The sequence below is a fragment of the Parasteatoda tepidariorum genome, chromosome 2, assembly GCF_043381705.1.
Source record: "Parasteatoda tepidariorum isolate YZ-2023 chromosome 2, CAS_Ptep_4.0, whole genome shotgun sequence".
NCBI lineage: Eukaryota > Metazoa > Arthropoda > Arachnida > Araneae > Theridiidae > Parasteatoda > Parasteatoda tepidariorum.
This window is the reverse complement of record NC_092205.1, coordinates 71,116,694-71,139,089: the sequence shown is the minus strand read 5'-3', so window position 1 is coordinate 71,139,089 and position 22,396 is coordinate 71,116,694. Positions and strand designations below refer to the sequence as shown.

Below are 22,396 nucleotides of genomic sequence, written 5' to 3'. Positions count from 1 at the left end.
CATAATTGTTTTCATATGTAATAAGTGCAGAATTAATTCCATTTTCAAAATTAACTTAAATAATAATGTTGACTTAAGGTAGCTTAAACATGATTTAACAGTCATGAATAACTGTTGCAAACTGACAGCATTTATAAAAATAGCATATTATCCACAAAAAAGCTTTATTTCATAAAACAGCCTTCAATTTAATCCTGTCATCAATGTCTATGTTTGTGATGAATGAAAAATGACTCTCAGACGGCAAAAAAAAAATATTGTAGCAATTGTAAGAGATAAAAAAGTAAACCATAGAAAATGCAAAATTTTTCACAAATATTTAGTTTAGTTTTCTATTGATTGACATCGTATATTAGTTGGAACTTACCGATTGGTTTTAGCGATCGATCATTTTAATTGAATTTCAATGAACAGAATAGTCTCTCTCTCCCACAAAAAAAAATAATAATAAAATAAATAAAGCTAAAATTCTTTTGTTTAGTTTGGAATGTAAGGTTAAATTTCTTAAAAATGAAAAATAAAACATCAAATTTATTATTTGAAATTGATAAATAATAAGCGTGTTTATAAATTTACTTAATCACTAATTGTACTTCCTTCCTGTTCCTATTTATTGAAATTTTCTTTTTTAGCTCTAATTCGCTCTTTTTGTTATGATCCTGTGTTAGATGTGTCGTCAAAATGTTTATTGCATTTTTGTTTGGTTATTCTTAAAATAAAACAACTAAAAAAAGCGGATTTAAATTTTTCTCTTTTATTTGTCTCCATTTGGTTATTTTCATTTTTAAAAAAAGCTAATTTCTCCGCTGTTTCCAGGAACAACTGGAATTAGCCATTTTTTTTTCCGGTCTGAAAAAAAAATTCTACCTGTATTCGTGTATTAATGTTCGTTGCCAATTTAATCTTGCTTATTTCCTTACGCTAGATTTGCGATGAAACAACAAATAATGTTTATAAATTACCGTAATTGTTATAAATTGCCGTCCTATTTGGAAGCACGTTTGCTGGCTGTTCTATTAGAACTACGAGCAGAGTACTAAGGAAAATGTGGTTTTATGATACGATCTTGGTTTGCTATATTTGTTTTAAAAACATTTAAGTATGCAATAATAAAAATTTACTAAATATTTTTCTATTCTAAATAGATTTTGTGTGATTTGTACATTCCATCAGATGCAGTGCAGATGTTTATTATTTTGAATGAATTCGTAAACCGTATAACTACTTGCACGTTATTTTAATGTTCTGAGATAAAAATTTAAATTTGTTCATTAAACAGGCATTTAATTGAATGCCTTTTTCATCGATTTTTAAATTTATCTTGGTGAATTTTTATTCGAATCATTGCTATGCATATAAGTACAATGTTTAAATGTGTGACTGAGTGGAAGATGGCTTCTATTGATTTTTAACTAGGATCAAGTAAACATCTTTAAAATGATTCATAAATTGGATTCCTGCTAGCAACGTCACGCCTGGCTGTTGAGACTGATTGACTGCTGAATCGTAGCATTTGTTTATGCTACAATTCAGTAGCCAATTTGGTGCGACACCCTCTGCGTGACGTCGCTTGCAACTATCCAATTAAATCATATCCGAGAATTGATTCGGCATGATAATAAACGACCATCTTGTTTATGCACAACGTGATTTCGGCAGTCTTCTTCTCGGGTTGCAAGTATCCAAGTTGATCTGTACAAATAGTAACTCTTAACAGATAATGTTTTATACCTCTTCAGCAACTATTAAGTAGAAATTCAATTAGTCTAAGAAAAATATTTACTTTTATTTCATTTAGATATTGTAATATATCAATGATAGCATGGAGATAAATCAAAAATACTGAAAAGATAAAAATAATACTTCTACTCCATAAAATATTCATTTACCATTTTGAAAATCGTTAGATTTCGATAGCGGCTTTCTCGTTTAATTATTAATTCGTAACTCCTAATGTGTTAACTTTTTGACTTAATTCCTGAGGTAGATTCTAAAAATGTATATAATGGAAAGTTATTACGGAACACCCCGTATATACCTATAGGACACTGTCTATATTTTGTTGTAACTTTAACCCCAACCCTCTCATAGGATGTCATTTTAAGCAAGAGTTTCGTCTACTGTACTAAATTATTTCAAATTACCTCGATGTACATTCGAATCCACCCTCTTTTTTTTTTTTTTTTTTTTTTTTTTTTTTTTTTTTTCTTTTTTTTTGCATGTTCATAGTGTTTTTTTTTATGCAAAAATAATGTATCAAAAGTCATATATACACTTATTATTTTAAAAATTAAAGTAGTTGTTGAAGTGAGTTTATTCTCTATTCGCTTAATTTATTTATAAATAAGCCCATAGTTGTAACTGCTTTTTCTTCTCTCTTTATGGTTTATTTATTTAATGGGTGAAGATGAACTGATATCGATATCCATGGCCGAACTACTCTAATTCCCCGTTTCTATCAAGTGTTAACCCTTTCAAAGGGGTATAATTGTTTTTGTCATGTTTATTTTTGTGTTATCTATAAAATAATGTATAAGCATTTATTACTTCATTCTTTTTATCCTTCTGGCATATTTGAAATTTTTCATTTATTTGTATAATGTTCCCTTTTAAAAACAATTATTTCATAGCTCTTAGTTATCACATTCTACTAACCAGCCTCTATTTTTTTTTTTAAATCGTACAAAAATCTAAATCCCGTTCCTCCATAACTGTCGATTTAATGAACCGTTATATCTCTCGTTAGGATTTTTTTTTTTTCCTTGTATTCATTTAAAACTTAATTGGTTGGATGGACTCCTATATTTCTTAAAAATATGATTCGTTTCATTTATTGATTTTTTTATTCTTACGTTTTACACGCAATGTTTTTTTTTTACTTGTTCAATTACCCTCTTTATCGGAGAATTTTCCAACTGATTTTTTTCTTTATCGTTTTGTTTTATAAGGCAGTTAAATAACTGACCTAATAATTTTTTTTTTTCAATTTAAAAGAATAAAATATTTGTTCATAATGATGGATAGTGACTTTCGATGTTTACATTAGCAATTAAAAGAAGAGAAAAAAAAATTGTTTCGTTTTTCTGATTGCATTGGATCGCATTCTGTAAGTTTCCTTTTTCACATGTCATTTATTGATTTCGGTATCGTGTGTTTGTGCCCAATTGCTGACGTCATTTAGGGAAACGGATAAATGCGATATTTCTCGCTGTTTTCGTTGACTCATTTGAAAAGAATGAGCTCTTTGTTAAACCTGAGTTCCTGTTGACTGTTGAAAGTCGGCTTTAAGCAACATAATTACCGTATCTGAGGTATTCCAGTTAACCCTCTTATTTTACATATATAAATTTTTTTCTTTTATTTATGGTCTTTTTTTTTAAAAGCTTTTTAATAAATAGCTTAAGAATCGCTTATGAATAGCTACTATTAATTTGAAACAAGGACAAAGTCTCGCTCAGACTTAAGAATCTGCTCTCGACGATATTCTTATTGATACCGAAATTTCTTTTGGTCTTATTTTATTTTATAACCGTCGTTGAACAGCCGACCCAATTTCATGGGTTTACGACTACTTACGTTCAACTCCGTAGCCTTGTAATTTTGAACCAATCCAGAAGACAAGAAAACTCCTGGATCAGTACCCCCAGAGGTATTGATTTGTTGTGGGAACATGGAGGACTTTGAGACTCGACAGATTTAACGTGCATCAGTCACCATTTACTACACGGGGAGTCTTCGGCCGGCGAGGATCGAACCCACGACCTCTTGGATATGGGCCCAGCGCCCTACCGACCAGGCTATCCCGGCCCTTTTTGGTCTTATTGGATTTTTTTTCTTCTTTCATTTTAATAAATAGCTTGAGAATCTTTTATGAATAACTACTATCAGTTTGGAACAAGGACAAAGTCTCGCTCAGACTTAAGAATCTGCTCTGGACAATATTTTTATTGATACCAAAATTTATTTTGTTCTTTTTATTTATTTTTTTTAAAGCTTTTTAATAAATAGCTTGAAAATCGTTTATGAATAACTACTATAAATTTGGAACAAGGACAAAATCTCTCTCAGACTAAATCTGCTGTTGACAAGTATTCTTATCTGAGGTATTGGAATACCTCTTACCCTCTTATTTTACATACATATATACATTTTTTTCTTTTATTAATTTGAAACAAGGACAAAGTCTCGCTCAGACTTAAGAATCTGCTCTCGACAATATTCTTATTGATACCAAATTTCTTTTGGTCTTTTTTTCTTTTAATAAATAGCTTGAGAATCTTTTATGAATAACTACTATCAATTTGGAACAAGGACAAAGTCTCGCGCAGACTTAAGAATCTGCTCTCGACAATATTCTTATTTATAAAATTAATAATACCAATAATAAAATTAATTAATAATAATTTATAAAATTAATAATAATTAGTGGAAATTCCAAAAACTTATAGAGTAAGTACCTATCTGATAACAGTACCTGGCCAATGTACTGTACCTATGCTGTGCCAATTAAGAGCTATACCGAACATAAATACTTAATCTTAAATTTTTCTCCATAAAAACTAGATTTAGCAATGATTAGCGGAAAATTCTCAGATTAGTCCGTTAAATAGGCGATCACGAAAGGGGGGAAAAAGATGGGCAATTCCATGAAAAAGGGGAAAAGCATTGAAAAATTCAAATAAGAATAATATCATTTCGGATGTTTTCTGAATTAGAAAGGTTTGAAGTTTGATAATTTATAAAAAAAAAAAATTTGAGAATTTAGTTTTTTAGTGTTTGTAACCCATTGAACATTGGCATTTGCTTGTTCTGAATTGGGTGAAGAACATGGTCAGATTTTGAAAACCAGTAAGTGAGCATTATTTTAATTTCAAAATTCTCAAAAGAATAAATATTGTTTATTGCACTTAATAGAAATATTGTGCAGTGTTAAAATAAGTTTTTGTTGTTAAATTCACTTAATTATATATATTTCAACTAAACATTAATGTATGTAACGTAAGTTACCAAAAAGTAGAAAAAGTTTTTATGTGTAATAAAGAACAAGTGATACAAAAGTAAGAATAATATTTTTTCTTTCTTAGAGGCTAACACTAAATAAGCAGCAATAGTTTTCTTTTCAAGTATTACTTATTTATTGTTTTGTGTACCATTCAATATGTGTAACGTAAGTTACTGACATGCATGCAATGTAAGCTACCAACGGCATCTTCATTCAGTTCGAGAAATGCACCAAACGTTTATGGAAGAAAATCCAGAATGTAAAATAGGAAAAACTAAATTCTTTGAGCTCCGTCCAAAGCATGTCTTGCTTAGTAGCAAACTTCCAGAAAATGTTTGCGTTCCAGGAAAGTATCATGAAAAGTTCGGATTGACTAAGGAAGCCTGCAGCAAAATTCATAATGTTCCATCTTTCGAAATTCTTTAGAAATTTATTTTATGTTTAGAAAAAACAGATGAGTGCGAGTCTCTAGAACAGATGAGTGGAGTGTCTAGTCTATTCTCAAAATCTCCACAGATTAAAAACATTAAGCAGATCCACCATTTAAGAGTACAAGAAGGCATACCAGAAGAGTTTTTTTTAGTGAAAGATGTTGAAAAAGAAAATGATGAATCCAAGATAAATGCTGGGGGTTGATATATGGTTAGATAGGAGGACATGTTATATCCTGGTGTGGTAATGTCTGTTGCAGAGCAAGAATTTAAAGTCAATGTAATGGCTGCTGTGGGAATCTATTGTAAATGGCCAGAAAAAAGAGATGAAATATTCTACCAGAAAGAAAGCATGGTGAAAAGAATTGAGCCCCCTGTACTAGTTAATAACAGAGGACTTAATAAGTTTGCAGTTATGTGTGAATCAAAAGTATCTGAATTTACTTCATGTACACTTTTTCTCCCTTGCACTATACTGTTTAAATAACTTAATTTGCATTTGTACATTATTTGATAAAAGTTTGATACAAAGGGAATTTCGTAACGTAAGTTACTGTAACGTAAGTTACCCACTTAAAAAATTATATTTAATTTAACTTTTGAAATAAAATCTTAAATCTAGCCATAATAAATATTTAAACATATCAGAAAAATGATACATATAATCTTAATCATGAAACTTTTGTATAAGAACAGAATTTTGCCTTCAAGCATATTGCAAATTTATGCCATTCCTTTTTCGGTAACGTAAGTTACCACACTAATTTTAGATTTTTACACTGTTTAAATTGAAAAATTTTAATTATTTTAATTAGATTCCTTTTGGTCTTGATTGTAATTTTAAGAAATCACTTTATTTTAATATGTGTATTAGTATTATTTGTTTGCTAAGTTCTCAGTGCAATAAAATTTGTGTGAATGTAACGTAAGTTACCGTGGAATAGCCCAGATGCATTTTAATAGTAAAAAAATTCCCCTATTGAGCCACGACTGACAAAGCTAGCTGCATTGTTAGTTGCATGTTTGTCTTTTTAGCTTATCATGACTTCGTTAAATGAATACTAATTCCGACCTGCATGACACTCGTGTATAAGTTTAATACGGTTTCAAAGGGTTAAACTCAAGTAAGAAGGATTACTTCAATCTTCATGTTTGCTCATTCAGCCATTATATCCGACAAGTCTGTTTCCTTCGATCACCGAATTAAGTACTGTTGTTACTGTTAAAATTATTAAAATGCTAATTCCAAAAACAACCAACTTTGAGCTACATGCAAAATATAATCATCGTCAAATTGTTATGTTTTTTAGTGATAGTTGAAATAATTGGGAACGTTTATATATTCCAAATTTTTATAAACTAGAATCAAATTTTGGTCGATTATTATTTTTAGATTATAAGAATATTTTTATTGTTTTAATTTACTAGTCTATAAATCTAGATGTTCTTATTGTACCAGTTAAATTTAACTCATTATAATATTCCATCGTAAATTAATTTGTTAAAAAAATTTCAATTTATAATTTATTTTGATCTAAACTGTATGTTTTGAAATTGAGCTGTGTTGGTGTGAATAAAGAAAAAGTGTAATTAAAAATAAATAAAAAAAATCATCACTTGCCTTAAATAGTGCATAGTGACTGAGTTATAATTTGAAAATTTAGCTCTTATTCGGTTTTTGACGTTATTGTACCCTAACATTGATCAATTCAACCCGGAAATTGCCGATTGGTTTCTTGTTGCCAAATTAACTAGGGTAACGCAGAAATTAATCTACTGTTAATAATAAATATCTCAACGCCATTCCTGCGGAAACTTAGTGAAAATATAAAAACCCCTTCATTTTCTAGCTCATCGATCGTTTTTTTCGTCATTAATTTTTTTTTCGCATATGAATGGAGGAAATTGGTATGGCCCGTCTGCGAAACCAGAACCTTGTGACTTTCGTCTTCCATTGTTTCCCAAGTTATTCAAGATCTGAAATCACCAGATAAAATGCAGATCTTCCTCGTTTTCTTCATCTTGCTTTTTATCTGAACGTGGAAGATCTCAAAAACGTTCACCAGATGAATTCTTTATTATTCTTGTTTTTATTTTTTATTTTCTCTCTCTCTCTCTTCTCTTTGCGGTTTTGCTATGTCCGCCTTGGAATTTTTTTTCCGAGATCTCGACAACCTTGTGATGTTTCCTATCATAACTCTGTACGTTTTTAGTCTATTAATTACAGCAGAGATTTATTGTTACTTTGTCATTTAATAGTTAGTTGTATTTTTTTAACGTTCCTAACTAATGTATAAAATTCAAGAAATATTTACAAAGCTGTGTATTTAGGCAATTTCACGACGAGGGATACAGTTTGAAACTATACCGTGTTTATGCTGGTTTTTATAAATGAATTTTTATGTATATGGGCCGGGATAGCCTGGTAGGTAGGGCGCTGGGCCCATGTCCGAGAGTTCGTGGGTTCGAACCCAGCCGCCGAAGACTCCCCGTGTAATAAAGTGACTGATGCACGTTAAATCTGTCGATTCGCTAAAGTCCTCCATGTTCCCATAACAAATCAAAACCTCTGGGGGGTACTAGATTTGGAGATCGATCGTTCTCTGATTCAGGTCAAAATCACGATCTGTGGATGAATGAATGGGTCCGCCCTATAAGCGGGTGCGACGTATGATGTGACAGAAGTCAAATTCTTGGACATAGATGGCGCCACTGAAAAACAAGAAGCGCACACTCTGCCTTAAATTTGCTCGGTTTCACCAAGCAGGCTTGCCCGTGTGGCAAGTGGCATTAGAAACAACAACATTTTTATGTATTCATATTTGGTACTTGTGTACTAAGATATTTTAGGTACATATACATATTTAAGTTTTTTTGATAAATTAACTGCAGGTATAACTAGTACGAGACAAAACTATTAAGTCTAATATTTATAGCTCACCTTTATTTATTTATTTATTTTTTTTTTGTTTTGTAAGTGAAACTGCAGGGTTCGTAGTTGTCTTGATAATCCTGATCTTGCTGAAAAAATATTTTGTCCTGATTTTTATGTATTCAGAACATCCCACGTGTCTACGAAGACATACTGGTTTGAAAAGCCGTAATTGTTATTTTGAACCCTATCCAGAAGACAAGGGGATTCCTGGATGAAGTATTGAGAGAAATTTGCTTTCGGGGAGGACTTTTTTATAGAACTAACTCGCAGTTGCGTTACATGGAGAGGGAAACCACGAAAAGTATCCCACGATTATTCTGACGGTAAGGGAACTCTAACCCATGATCCGTCTACCACTGAGAATATATTACGTCAGCACTGGTCGTTACTAGCGTAATTCGTAACAACCAGCCGTTGCTGGGATTCGAATTTCAGTCACCGGTGGGGGCGGGGCGAGTGCTCTATCCCCTGAGTCGACACGGCCCTAAAACAATCAGTTTGAGGGATTGAAATATATGGATTTTCGACCCAACGTATTTTTATTTTGATTAATTATCGTAAGTGCCACCATTATTTCTGGTGTTCAACCTAACATTACATTTTGTTTTGCTGTGCAGAAACTGTAAGAATGAGAAACATGTGACGGATTGTTGAAAAATATATAGAGCGTATTATGGAAGAAAAATTAATATTCGATAATTAGGTCGAGAAAATCATAAACTTGACGCAAAAAATTAGCACATACAAGGTCTGGAAACTGCTGAAACATAATTTGATGGTTGTAATTGAATCAAGAAATATGGCAACTAATAACAAAAAAAAAAATAAAAGTTCTGTGCTAAGTTATAATTTAGCAGAAAATGAGGATTGATGTATGTATAAAAACTGTAGTGCCATTAGCAACTAGTTACGATGGTGGTAAATCTTGACTGTCACTAATTAATATCGCAATATCTATATGTAATCTCGCAATTAATAATCGTCTTTCTAAAACATGTTTTTATTAAATTATGTTTCAAGCACCAATTGGATGCCTTCAAGCGACGTCGCGCCTGGGTAATAAATCGTGGCATTTGCTTATGCCACGATTAAGCGATAAATCATATTCGTCACAAACACATGACGTCACTTGCAGGTATCCAATGAATTCTGATCCGAAAATTGATCCGCTTGATAGTAAACCAAGCCTCTATAGCAGTAACTCTAAAACGCCCAGCACAACCTCGTGATTAGACATAACCATGAAATTTCAATGGTATTATCCATCTTGATTTGCAATTACCAAATTCAGCATTAAAAAATTATAGCAGTTCCAATACGCAACTCAAGTTTCATATGTACCGCTTTGTTCGCTAAAAGTACTTATTTTCACAATTTACGTATTCCTACCAGTAAATGCTGCATTTTTACCTATATTATACATTTTTTTAAAAATTTATATTAATGAAACACACTTTAATATTATCGGATTGCAAAAAATCGTTGATGGCTATTTTACGATATCAAGATTTTTGCCTATTTAAAAAAAAAAAAAAAAAGAAGGAAAAAAGGAAGTATCTCACCTAAATAGGAGCCTTAAATTTGCGAGTAAATTCCAACTCCTTTATAATCTCAACAAACAAAAAAGTACTTGTGAAATTAGTTTCAATCGCTTTAACTAAAATCTAAAATTTGTTTATTGAAAACAGTTTCTTTTATAAAGAATACTTGTGGTTCTTGTTAAATGCACAAAATATTTTGTTTCTCTAGTTGATTATTTTTATCATACTAAACATGGATTTAGTGATAATAATTTTATGCACCTTCCATAACATGCAGTTGGCTCTTTTTTATAATATGAAATGTTATACGCGGATATATTATGGTGAAAAAGGTTATAATAAATCTATCCGACATTTTCTCATCAGTATTAATGACTATGAAAGAAAGCCGTAGCGTCTGGGCTACAGGGTCGCAAATAAGGAAATGGTAATCTTTAGTTCAGTGATTGAAGGTTTTTCTTTTGACTTCAACGTTCATTGCGAATTTAAAGGTAGAGGCGCTTTCATAACAATTCTCAAGATTGCAACATCGTTTTCCTCTGCTGCTGGTTTTGGAAGAATTTAATTTTTGCGGATGGAACTAAAGAATCAAACCAGTTTGGTGTAACAAATTCTTCCATTTCACGTCTTTTCCTTGTGATGCTGGCGATTTAAATTTCTTGTTTAGAAATTTTGTTTTGATTGTGTTATTTTTTCGCTGGCAAAAGAATCGGCTGTATTTTATCGTTAAGAATAAAGCCAATTTATGCTGCCGAAACTATATATTTGTGCTATCATACCGAATCTGCAGAATTTTGCCAAAACTAACTATTGTTATATTCCAAATGTGTTAAATTTTTTAAACGGAACTGACACCAAATACCGTGTATCAAATTGGTGAGATTATTAAAGATTTTGTGATAGGTTCTCGAATTGAGGAATTTGGTTTCAAAATTGTTGTTTGATTTGAGAATAGATTGTTTTTAGAAGAAATGTGATTGTAAGAATAACTTTAGGCTTTTCTTGACTTTTAATTAGATCTGCAATGAGCCTTTTTATTGGGGGGGGGGAGTGCTCCAAACATTAGATTTTACAAACAAACCTAAATTATTTTTACATAAACCCTTAGGCTTAGCATTTATTTGGTTTGTTAAAATAAAAACGTATGCCACTGACTGTGTCATGTTTTTGTTTAAAAAAAATTCAACATGAAATTGATGGCGTGTTATTTTTCTTTTCGTAACCCGATTTTAAATTTTTTTGGTGGTTATATAAAATTATAGAAACTTTTTTCATTCTCTCATATTGGAAACTCTTTTTCTTCAAACTATTTATTTTGTTATTATTACTTTTTGCTTTTTAAACGAAGCAAGAAAATGTTTCTATTTGGCAAAATAACATTTAAAAGTTTAATTATAATTCCCAAAGTTAACCCTTCATTTTTTAAAAAAATAAATCTACCCAACTTTCTTATTTTGTTAGCTTTCATCAATGACATTTTGGAATGTTTGCTGTTCATAAAATGCAACATTTATTATTTTTTCTTATTTTATGCTAGAAAAAAAGAATTAAAAGCAGTTTTATTATTGATTATTTTTATGAATATTATTTTTTATTTCGCTCATCTTTAAATACCAATAATTACATTTTTGTAAACCGAAGGAAATATAATTTTTTTTTAATATTGCGAAAAAGGTAAAAAAAAGAAAAATACTTTAAGATTTCAACGTATTCCGTTGAAGGTCTAATAACAATTGGTATCTAATTTTGCAAAACTGTGACTTATTATGGACAACCAGTGTCCTCATTATTTTAATTTTACTTAACAAGAAGGTCTAAAAGCTTATCGATTAAAATTTAAAACACAGTAATTTTTCTTTTTTAGCAGTCAGTGTCGAGGTCATTTCCGCATAAGAGTTTGAAACGGCTTTTCCTTATATCACTTAGATTCTTAATATTATTGATTCACTGTGTTGTCCGCCGATAACGAAATTTGAATATCGAGATATATTATCAGGAAATACTAATATATTACGATATTTCCCTTTTTTTCCATTGGTAAATAATTTTTTTAAGTCACGATAATATCGTGTTTGGTAATTATCGTAAGACATGGTATAAACTATTGACCACGAACTGTTGATGTTTTTAAAAAATATCGATATTTTACATTGTATCTCACATATCGCCAGCTCCATCACTGTTATTCAATTCTTATATAGATGCAATATCATATTGATATTTCTTGTTGCAGTATAGTCTGAGTTAATATGCTAAAGATTATTTAAAAAATGGAATGTGACGAAGCTTTTTGCCACTCCTAAATTGAATTAGGCTACGCCAGTTGGATACCTACAAGTGCATCGTAGGTAAATCATGGTGTTTGTCGATTCAGAAGCCAATCGGGTTCGACACACACTTGATTTTGCTTGCAAGTATCCAATTAAGTCTGATCTAAACCACGTGGTTGGGCATATTACTGCTTTTCGAGTACCCGGTTGTATTCGCAACTAATCGTATTCTATCAACCATAAGCCTTAAAGATTTTTTTTTCTTTTTGCAATAATATCGAAATTAATCTTTTAGATTTCTGCTTCGCACCAAAGTTTATGACAGTTGCGCCGTTTTTTTTTTTTTTTTTTTTTTTTTTTTTTTTTTTTTTTTAAAGCAGTAAATTCCAGAGGAAAAACCATTAAGATTTATTTAAAGTCTTGTTTTATGGATAATATAGTTTTTAATGTTATGGTTTTAAATAACCTATTTCAAAATTATTTCATTGAGCGAGCATTTGAATGTGATGCGTCATTCCAGTTCTTTATTAAATGTATGACATTCATATTGAAATGAGAACTAGTACTTATGAGTGAAGTGAAAGGTATAATCCCTATAATTTTACGTAGATCAACCCAGAGCTAATGTGATCCCCGCCAATTCCTAAAAAAGGTAGGTGTTTTGTTCTCGTGAAAGGCAACACTGTTTTACTGAGGTACTTATTTTTCAGTATATTGGGTGTGAATTGCTGGTTTTTTGAGTAAGGGATAAAGTTGAGAGCATTTTACGTGCATGTAATAAAACCATGGTTGTAATGGGATAAGTTGCATACCATATTTATGGCGAAGTTAATCTTATAGTATTACGCGACAGCTTACTAACAACTTGGCGCATTATTAAATTTAGAACGATTCACGTTGAATACTTAATTGGAATATAAATTTTTATGATGATAAATGCAAATCAATATCTATTTCTTGCATTTATTCCGATTTATTATATTCTGTAAAAAAAACAGACGTCAACATGATTACGCAAGTCTGATTTTGAGCCTGGTAGCTTGAAAATCTAGGCTACAATTACTGTCCCTTGCATAACTATTTATTTTCATTATCCAGGGGTCTGTTTAGAAGAAATTTGGGTCCATTAACGGACCCTTCACAAATTTGTTTATCTTCATTATTGTTTTGTTAATTGAACAAACCCTTCCCAGGGTAGAAAACAAGAAAGATGGATGTAAACGAATTAAGTTTTGTCTTCGGCAGACGATTCTTCCATTATTCCTCCGAAATGAATATTCTGCGTTCAGCAGTATAGGCTAAATACCAAATATTTGTATGTTGCATCTTTAATTTAGAAACAGAAATTGTTGTTTATTTTTTAAAATTTAATTTTTTTAATTATAATTTTACAGTGTTAAGCATAATCTTGTATGTCTTTACAATTTAAAAACTCCTTGAAAAAGTTTTTTTGCAATAACGGACCCTATTTGCACAATTTCACGAAAACGGACCTTTCACAAAATGTCTAGACAGACCCCTGTTATCATCATCGTCAATGACTCAGCCCAGGGTGGGTCTTGGTCTTCTCAAGTTGTTTTTTTCCAGGCTAACCCTTTATTTGCTAGTGTTTTCCACTTTTTCGTTTTTAAGACCAAACGGTCCTTCTCTAGGCCATCAATCCATCTCAAATTCGGCCCGCCTCGCCTGCCCATTTTATTCTTTGTCGTTTAATGAAGTTAATAATGTCAGGTTCATTATATGAGTAATAAAACTAGATTCTATCTTCTAAGTCACACAACATTTTTTTTTTTTTTAATTCCTCCAAAAATACTTCTCAAGACCTTTCTCTCAAAAGAGCCCAACATAGCCTCATCCGTACAAGATATGGTCCAGGTTTCACAAGCATATGTTAAAATTGATCTTATGAGAGATTTATATAATAAAACTTTTGTTTTTCTATGAATTGCATTAGAATTACCATTTATTTTATCTTACCATTATTTACCATTTATTTATTATTTCTATGAATTACCATTTATTTTAAAAAATGTAACAATATGTTTCAGTTGTTTTTAGCTCTAAAATTGGGCAAAAAATAACTTACAACCGCATGAAAGAATTTTGTCTCAAGAACGTACTATGTTCAATGCTCAAATATCGCTCCAATATGTATTGCGCATGAAATAGTAATATTAAATATCATGTTTTATTTATTGTCTGCCACATGATATTTATTAACAACAACAAAAATATTCGCAAAAGTAATACGAATGTTTATTAGTGAGTTATCGAACTGTTTTGAAATTTTCTATTGTTCGCAATTGTTTATTTTAACTTTTATTAATAAATAGAGCGATAAAAATGAGGTTACTAATTAGTTTTACGTAATCGTTAAATTCCTCTCCTTGTGTGTGTTTAGAATACTTTGTGTAGTAAATTTAGTTTTGGCTTATCGTGGTCAAGGCTGTTTGTACTTCAGAAACACCAGTTTCTATCTGTTTTGTTTTCGGATGTTGAAAAATGTTTCTGACCACCAAACCTTAACAGCTATAACGTACTTGCAGAACTGTAACTTATCTGCGAAAAAATAGTTGTTTGTAGTTCATCATTAAAAGTTGTATAAGCTCTTTCATAAATTTAAGTGTGATGCTTTTAGTACCAGTTCTTCTTTTTTTTCCGGGATACAAACATTCCTGTAATAGTGCATAAAAATCGATTTAAGTCACGTGTCGTTTAATTTTGCTCTTAGCTAGACACTTAGTTTTTACCTTTAGGGGTCGTTTCAAATATTCGTCAGCACCCTATAAATAGCGTTTTGCATATTTTTTGATGTACGTAATATTTAAAGGGTTCTTAACAGCTCATTGATGTCCCGTGGAAGGTTTTTGTGGTTTTTCCCTCTATGTAATGCAGTTGCGGGTTAGTTCCATCAATAAGTTCTCCATAAAGGCTAGTTTGACCTAATGCTTGATCCAGAAGTTCCTTGTCTTCTGGGTTGGGTTCAAAATTACAATTCTAGGGAGTTGAACGCTGACAGTTGTTAACTCGGAATTAGATCAGTTGTTCAAACGCTGGTTATAAAATACAATGTATAAATAACACTTAAATGAAGAAAAAAAAAGTGATAGTACTTATTCTACACAAATTAGAACATTCTTTCTGCTATTTATCGCTTAGCCTTTCGAAAACTACAGTCCGGTAACTTCTAATATAAAAAAGTTATTTTTATATTATGGTAGACAAAGCTATCATGTTTCAACAATCAAAATCCTAATGAAGGAACACTTGTGTTACTGCTTTTTTTTCCTTCTTTTTTCGAACAAAAGAGAAAAGTATCTTGTTTAAAGCAGGTTATGCACACTGCTTAGTATGTAATTTCAATTTAAAAAATAATTAACTTTCAATCTCTTTGTGTGTTAATGTATAAGATTACTTGTGTAAAAATCCTCCTTTTCTCCATTATTTATTGCAGCATATTTTGAAATACTTATTTTTATTGCATATTTATAATCTATAAAAAATGATGTGATATCCCGTTCTAAAGTTAGATATTTACATTATTCGATTAACTTAGAGCGAGAACATGACGAAACTGAATCGTTATCGTGTGCCATGGTGAGGCTGACACTTCAGAATTCAAATTGGACTTCGTACTATCGTTTAACAGTCGATAGAAAACGCGTGGAGAAAACTATATTTATGGATTTTGTTTTTTATCACACCTTGTCATGTACTGCATGTGTTTGCACAGTCGCTTTATTAATGTTTGCTTTTGGAAATATTGTTTTTTTTTTTTCCTCTTCGGGCTTGCTTAATAAGTTTCATATTTGAATAGTGTAAATACTACAATGATTTTCATTAATAATAAATAAATGTTCTGTTTATGCGCGTTTCTGGTTCTAAAGCGCGGTTAATTGATGAAAATAAATGTAATTAAACACTGGACACAAGAAAGTAGCGGAGAAATATACAATTTTCATCAGACATGTTAAAAATAAAATTAACAACGTGTATATTAATGATGTAATTTACCTTGCCTGTATATTTCCTATGTCGGAGTTTTTAATTTAGTTGAACACCTAACAAAGTACGGGTTTATTCACTTTTAAAGTGAGTTGGGCAAAAAATTTTATGTCAGTTAACAATTTTTATTTTAACCTTTAATTGAAACGGTTCGTAGAAGCGTTTTAAATTGATCCACAAAATCAGTGTTAAGATTTGCAAATGTACGCGAAGGAAAATTAACAAATTTAAATGTGTAGGTAATATTTTAATTTTGTGATTTCAATTGAGTAGAAAAGAAAATATCTTTCAAATAAGGAAATCTTCCGAGTGATTAAATGTAAGAAATTAAATCAGATGGTTTGAATTTGATTTAATTGAACATCAATCGAATTTTAATTTACGTGGCGTGAATTTTAATTTTTTTCTTTCTTGTTCTTTTTATGAATAGCTTGTGGCAGTAATAAACCACTCTTTTTCCAATTGTGATGTTTATGTAACAAATTTATCCTTAGTACTGTTTCCGAGCACTTCATAAGTTTCTGGAATTCTAACTTTGTAACAGCCATATTACACGGAAACCTCTTGTTGAATAAATGATGATTTCACGAATAAGGTTTAAAAAGTGGCCCTTCATATTTCATTTCGGTGTATAATGTTTTAAATGTGCTTTGCATTTTCTATGCACTAAACGCGAGTGTACTAAAATAGGATTTTTAAATATTTTCCCTATTTTACTTAAAATGAGCTCAGTGTTGAATTTAAGCGAAGAAAAGAAGAGAGATTGTTTCTTAAAACATTGTTAATACTAATAGACTTCTCGCAGACATCTTTGTAATGCGAAGTTGTTGATTTTGAAAGTTTACTCATGCTAGACGGTGACTGTCTCGCTTTTATCACAAACAAGACGCAGTTAAGAGTCGTAACCGCCCAGATATCGTCTTAAAATTATAAGGAATACTATAAAGTTGTAATTTGTTTAACGTTTTCGTATCTTCAATTTTTTTAGTGAATCCTCAAGGCAAAATGATACTTATCTTTAATGCGCCTGCTCCATGTAAACAAACCCAATCGTCAATAAAATTTGGTAATTTTTACAACAACAAAAAAAGTCAGCAGTGCTTTTGTATCAAATGGATTATTTTAGTATTTGATGTTTAGGTTTTCCAGAAATAGAACGCCAATAAATGTACCTATTACCAATTTTTACCGAAAAATTTTCAAAAAAAAAAAAATTTTAATAAATAAAAATACATTAATTTCAAAAGCAAAATATGTATATTTTAAAATTTTGTACAGGATTTTCAAAGTTAAATAGCCTAATATTATCTGAATCTTTTTAGTTATCGTTTTTTGTAACCATGAGGGTTGTTTAAAAACATTATTTATTATGGCATTAATATATAATAGCTGAAAAATTTAATAAACCTGGGATGTTTACAAAGTTATCTTTTTTCTCGGCAAATTTGATGCAATGTTATTGGATAACCCGTATTACAAATGTTTCGATTAAAATAATTTCTAATAAATTTCTATTTTAATTTTTTAATCTTGACGTGTATTTTTATTCTCTTGAAATGCTTACTCATACAGCTTGTAATTTATCAAATTGAAAAAAAAAAATAGAAAACTATTTCAAAATTTAAATTATCGTTTTCTTGCTTTTTTTTTTTTTTTTTNAATAGGTTTTTTTGTTTTTTTTTTTTTTTTTTAAATGAAATTTATAAAATTGTTTTCGCTCTTAATTTTGCACTATTTATTTTTTATTTGGATCAGTTAGTTTTGAATTAGTTTCAAATTGCAAGTTACTTATTAGAAGTTAGAAGCCACTGGGTTTGAAAGTTATAGCATATAACGAACTCAAAGTTCTATGTTGCCATCATTTTAATGTAGTAATATATTGCTATAAAAACCCTTTTGGTGAGAATGTAGATGTGCTGTGAATGGCGTGGCCTCCTGACTCCGTAGCTCACCTGGAGGAGATGTTCCGAGTGAATGGCTGCTAGTGGCATGAATGGGTCCTTGTTTGTGGCCTCGGGCGCCGCTGCATTCCTCGGAAGCCTCTGCGAGACTGCGTGGTTCATTGGACCTTCTCCCTCCCTACACCCTTCTACCTCATATGATTAATATTAACTTATATAGTACTATCTTAACCCATTAACAATCTTTAATTTTCTTTGAACAAAAATGACATATCGATTTTTTATTCGTAATTTTTAAAAAATATCTATTAATTAAAATTATGTTTAATTGTAAAAAATAAAATTTTTAAATATTGAACCAATATTTGATAAAAATATAAATGCAGCTTAACCCTTGCAGCATTTTTTTAAAATAAAATGAATGTTTCCTTTTGTGAATGTTTTACATGCTCATTTAACTTATAATCAATAATTTATCTTCAAAAAATAATTAAACTGATTAATTTTTTTTCAATTTAAAAAAAAGTGAAAAATTTCAAATTTTTTAAGTTCCTTAGGCTTTTTTTATTTTTGCATATTTTCAAAAAAAAAATTTTTTTTTCCCTTAGTGCTTGCAATATTCATTTTAACAATTTTGTGCATTCATTTGTTGATATATCAATTAGAAAAATTTTTTATTGATTATTTTGTAAAAAAATAAAAAAAAAGGTTAAAAATTCCTCTTAGGTTTATAAACATGCTGTAAAAATTTTAATACCTCATAAAATGCTTATTCCATGTACAGTTTAAATAGTAAGTGTATTATACTTAAGATATAAAAGTTTACTTTAAAGCTTTATCTTAAATAGAAAAAATTTCTTAGGGATTTAATTAAGATTAAAACACAAATTATCATCTATGAGTAAAAGCACTTTAAAGTCGGTCTGCTGATCAAGTTGGTCTGCTGTTTTAGAATAATCTAAAATCTTTCATAACTTTTTTAAAAATGTAGATAGAGAGATAATTTTTTTTTCATTGCATTTGAAACAGTGTGAAGTTTTGTTATAAGCAATAAAAAAATATCGATATTTTGGTCATTTTTTGGGTACTGTGACACCTTAATTCATTTCTATTTATGAAATGGTATCTTTTATGCTTGAATGAAAAAAACGTTAAATCACTTATATACTTGTTATTCAAATAATAGCAAAGAAGTATTTAAAGAATTAAGTGCATATCATGAACTCCCATTGCTTGATTGTCCAAACTTCTGCTTTGCCAAAATATGACCAATTAAATAAAATAGCATTCTAAGATTTTTTTAAAAAAATGCTAATCTGTACCTTTTATGAATTCTTTAATTCTTACAATACAAATTTCAGTAGGTAATAATTAAAAATTTGCAATCTTATGATAAAAAAGTGTTATTATGTTGGACTTCCTAGATGTTTTATATTATTCAATTTCCTTCCTATTTTAACCTCTGACTTGGTGTAACTGGCGATTTTTTTTATTAATTTATGTAATAATGCCAGTGTTTTGCCTTGTTTAGCCACTTCTAACTCTTTTGCAATTAAACTGCGCACTCAACCAACTAAATAATTTCTTTCTTAATATTCACGTAATTATGAACTATTTAATTGTAACTGTTGATTTCAGAAAAATATCTGTGTGTGACTTAATATTTGTTTTTATTATTTACTAGAATATGCCTCGTGGTCCCACTGCTTCTCCTCCCGTCCTCAATACCAGTACACCCACTAGTACTCAAAGCATGGGCTCAGCAGGCTCTGGGCTCAACTCTTCTTCCCAGTCTGAACAGCTTAGCAAAACTAACCTTTATATTCGTGGACTAACTCAGAACACCACTGATAAGGATCTTTTTAATTTGTGTATGAAGTAAGTAAGACCTGTTTGTTCATAATTTAAAGTTAGCTTTCTTTGCTCTATCGATAAATTTTACTTGACTGAATCTTTTTACACAAAAATTTTGATTGCCCACAGAATTAGGTGGCAATGTATTGATGATCTTCACTTTTTCTGATTAAATTTCTTCCAAAAAAAGAAGAAGAAAAACTTGAAAAGACAAATATTTTTCCATATTTGTATGAAAACACCTCTGTAAAAATAAAAACAGTCCTTTTTTTTTCCTTACTAATCCTTGAAAGACTAAAAGAAGCGACTTTTTCATTTTTATTCTTTTAACCCGCAGTTTCTGACTTTTTAGTTAGGGAACTACATTAAATTATACACTAAATTTCTCGGACCAAGACTTGGCTAGCGAAGGCATTCTTTAGGGAAGAAAGGATCTTCTCGACTAGTTATAGTAACAAGGCAAGCAGATTAAAATAGCTTAGTGGCGTTACTACAGCACCACTAGCTATTTTAAGCATTTTAATTCTCAAAATATTGTCTGTACTTATATAATTAGCATAATAAAGTTAAAATACTCAAACCATAAGATTGAGTTCTAGTACTGGAAAATCTGATAGTTAGATCCAAAGTTATTCATGGTTTTTCACTTTTTTATTTTAAGCACTGTACATATTAATATTTTTGCTTTAATTATTTGACACAGATAAAAAAATTAATATTTAGTGTATCAAATAATTATAAGAATAATGCTACTATTTTGCATATTTCTGAAGATGTTTTTTTATATTTTTTTGAGTCTACAGTAAACTGTATATTTTAATTAACACATTTTTATTACATTTATGAATTATTTTGTAATGCTATGTAGGTTGTTTTTTTCAAAAGCATTAAAAAAAAAAAAAGATTCTAATTTTAGTTTTGTTGTCAATAAGATCATTCAAGTTTAATAGTGCAGTTTTGTATGTGTTGAAAATTATAATGTAATAATAAGTCTTTTTTATATTACTTCCCATAAAATTTTTCCAATTATTGAAAGTTACTTTACTTTTCTTTTTGTTATATGCTTAAGTACTGCCAGGGTGCGTAGCGTTTTTAAAAAATGCTTAAATCTGCTTATTTTTTACTTTTTTTTATTTTTTTTATTTTTCTTTTTGAAAGCCCAGGTGCTTTTTTTATTGGCTGTTTTTAAAAAGTACTTACTTTTCCCTTTTTCAAAATGAGATTTTTCCTTTACTGTGTTGATTTTCGCTTCAAATTATGCAAAAAGATACAGTTCAGATTGTTTCTATTCAGCGTTTTCATAATTAATTCAACCCCAATCGTCGTATTGTCAGTCCAAAGCATATGACATGATTCCAAATTTCATGATTTTTAACAATTGTCAAAAAAATGCTTAAAAATATTTTTTGAGTTATTGAAAAGTGCTTAAAAGGTGCTTATTTTTTGTTGAATAATTTGGCTACACACCCTGACTGCTTGCTATTAAACTATTTATAGTTCTTGAAATTTAACTTATGTAATCATACAGAAAAATTAACTGGTCCAGTACTTCTGGGGTATCTCTCCACTTGCCTGGTTTACAAAATGAAGTGGGCAGAGGCTTCAGGTTCTATGAAATTTCATTGTTGAGATAGTATTTAAATTTGCAAGTAATTTTATCATTCTATTAAATTTTCCATTGCATTGATAATGCATTGCACTGCATAGTTCTTCCAATCAGTTTTGTTTGATATCAAGATTTTTTTTTGTTACACTTGGTGCACATTTCCTTGTTTGCTTACAACTTGTGAACTAAGTAAAGCTGCTTCTTGAAAAATAATTTCTTTATCAGTAGTACTTTGTTACAAACTGAAATTGCTCACCAGCCATCAATGTTTGCTTTAAAACAAATTTGTATTTTAATTTTCAAAGCGATTAAATTTTTTTCACTAGTGAACAAAATTATAAATTAATTTCAATTGGCCATTTTCTCACTTGTGAGGCTGGGTTATGATTCATTTACCCAATTCCAGTTTTAAAACTTCAGCTCTTTAATTTACAATAATTACTGCCGCCAGTTTATCAATGCATCTTCCCTCTTGCAACAAACTTCTCAATATACAGGAACAAAGATGCACAGACTAGGTGTATTCAGATTCAGTTAAAAATGTAGTAAAAATGACCAACATGTGACCAATCTAAATTTTTCACTTGGGTGCAGATGTTAAAAATTAAAATAAGAAAAAAATATTTATTTTGTAATTAAATCTAAACCAGATTTGGTATTTTGTCCAGCCTATTCAATCCAAAATTTGGGAAGAAACTGGAGGGGGGGAAAAAGGATTGGACAAAACGTGAGAAACTTAAAGAAAGAAAATTATAAGAATTAAAATAAGAATAGTATAAATTGAAACAAATTAAATTTAATAAAGTTAAAAGTTTTTCTCATCCATGTTAAAAAATGTTATCATATTATTT

General features: G+C 30.0%; 1 protein-coding gene across 12 annotated transcripts in view; it reads left to right on the top strand.

The window, feature by feature from the left end:
- LOC107436420 (alan shepard) overlaps positions 1-22,396 on the top strand; it is an 84,911-nt gene that overhangs the window by 42,771 nt on the left and 19,744 nt on the right. For all 12 annotated transcript variants that reach the window (XM_071177715.1, XM_043041908.2, XM_071177718.1 and 9 more), the window contains one exon: positions 19,770-19,963. In XM_071177715.1, the coding sequence (XP_071033816.1) occupies positions 19,770-19,963 (194 nt within the window). The remainder of the gene's footprint in view (positions 1-19,769; positions 19,964-22,396) is intronic.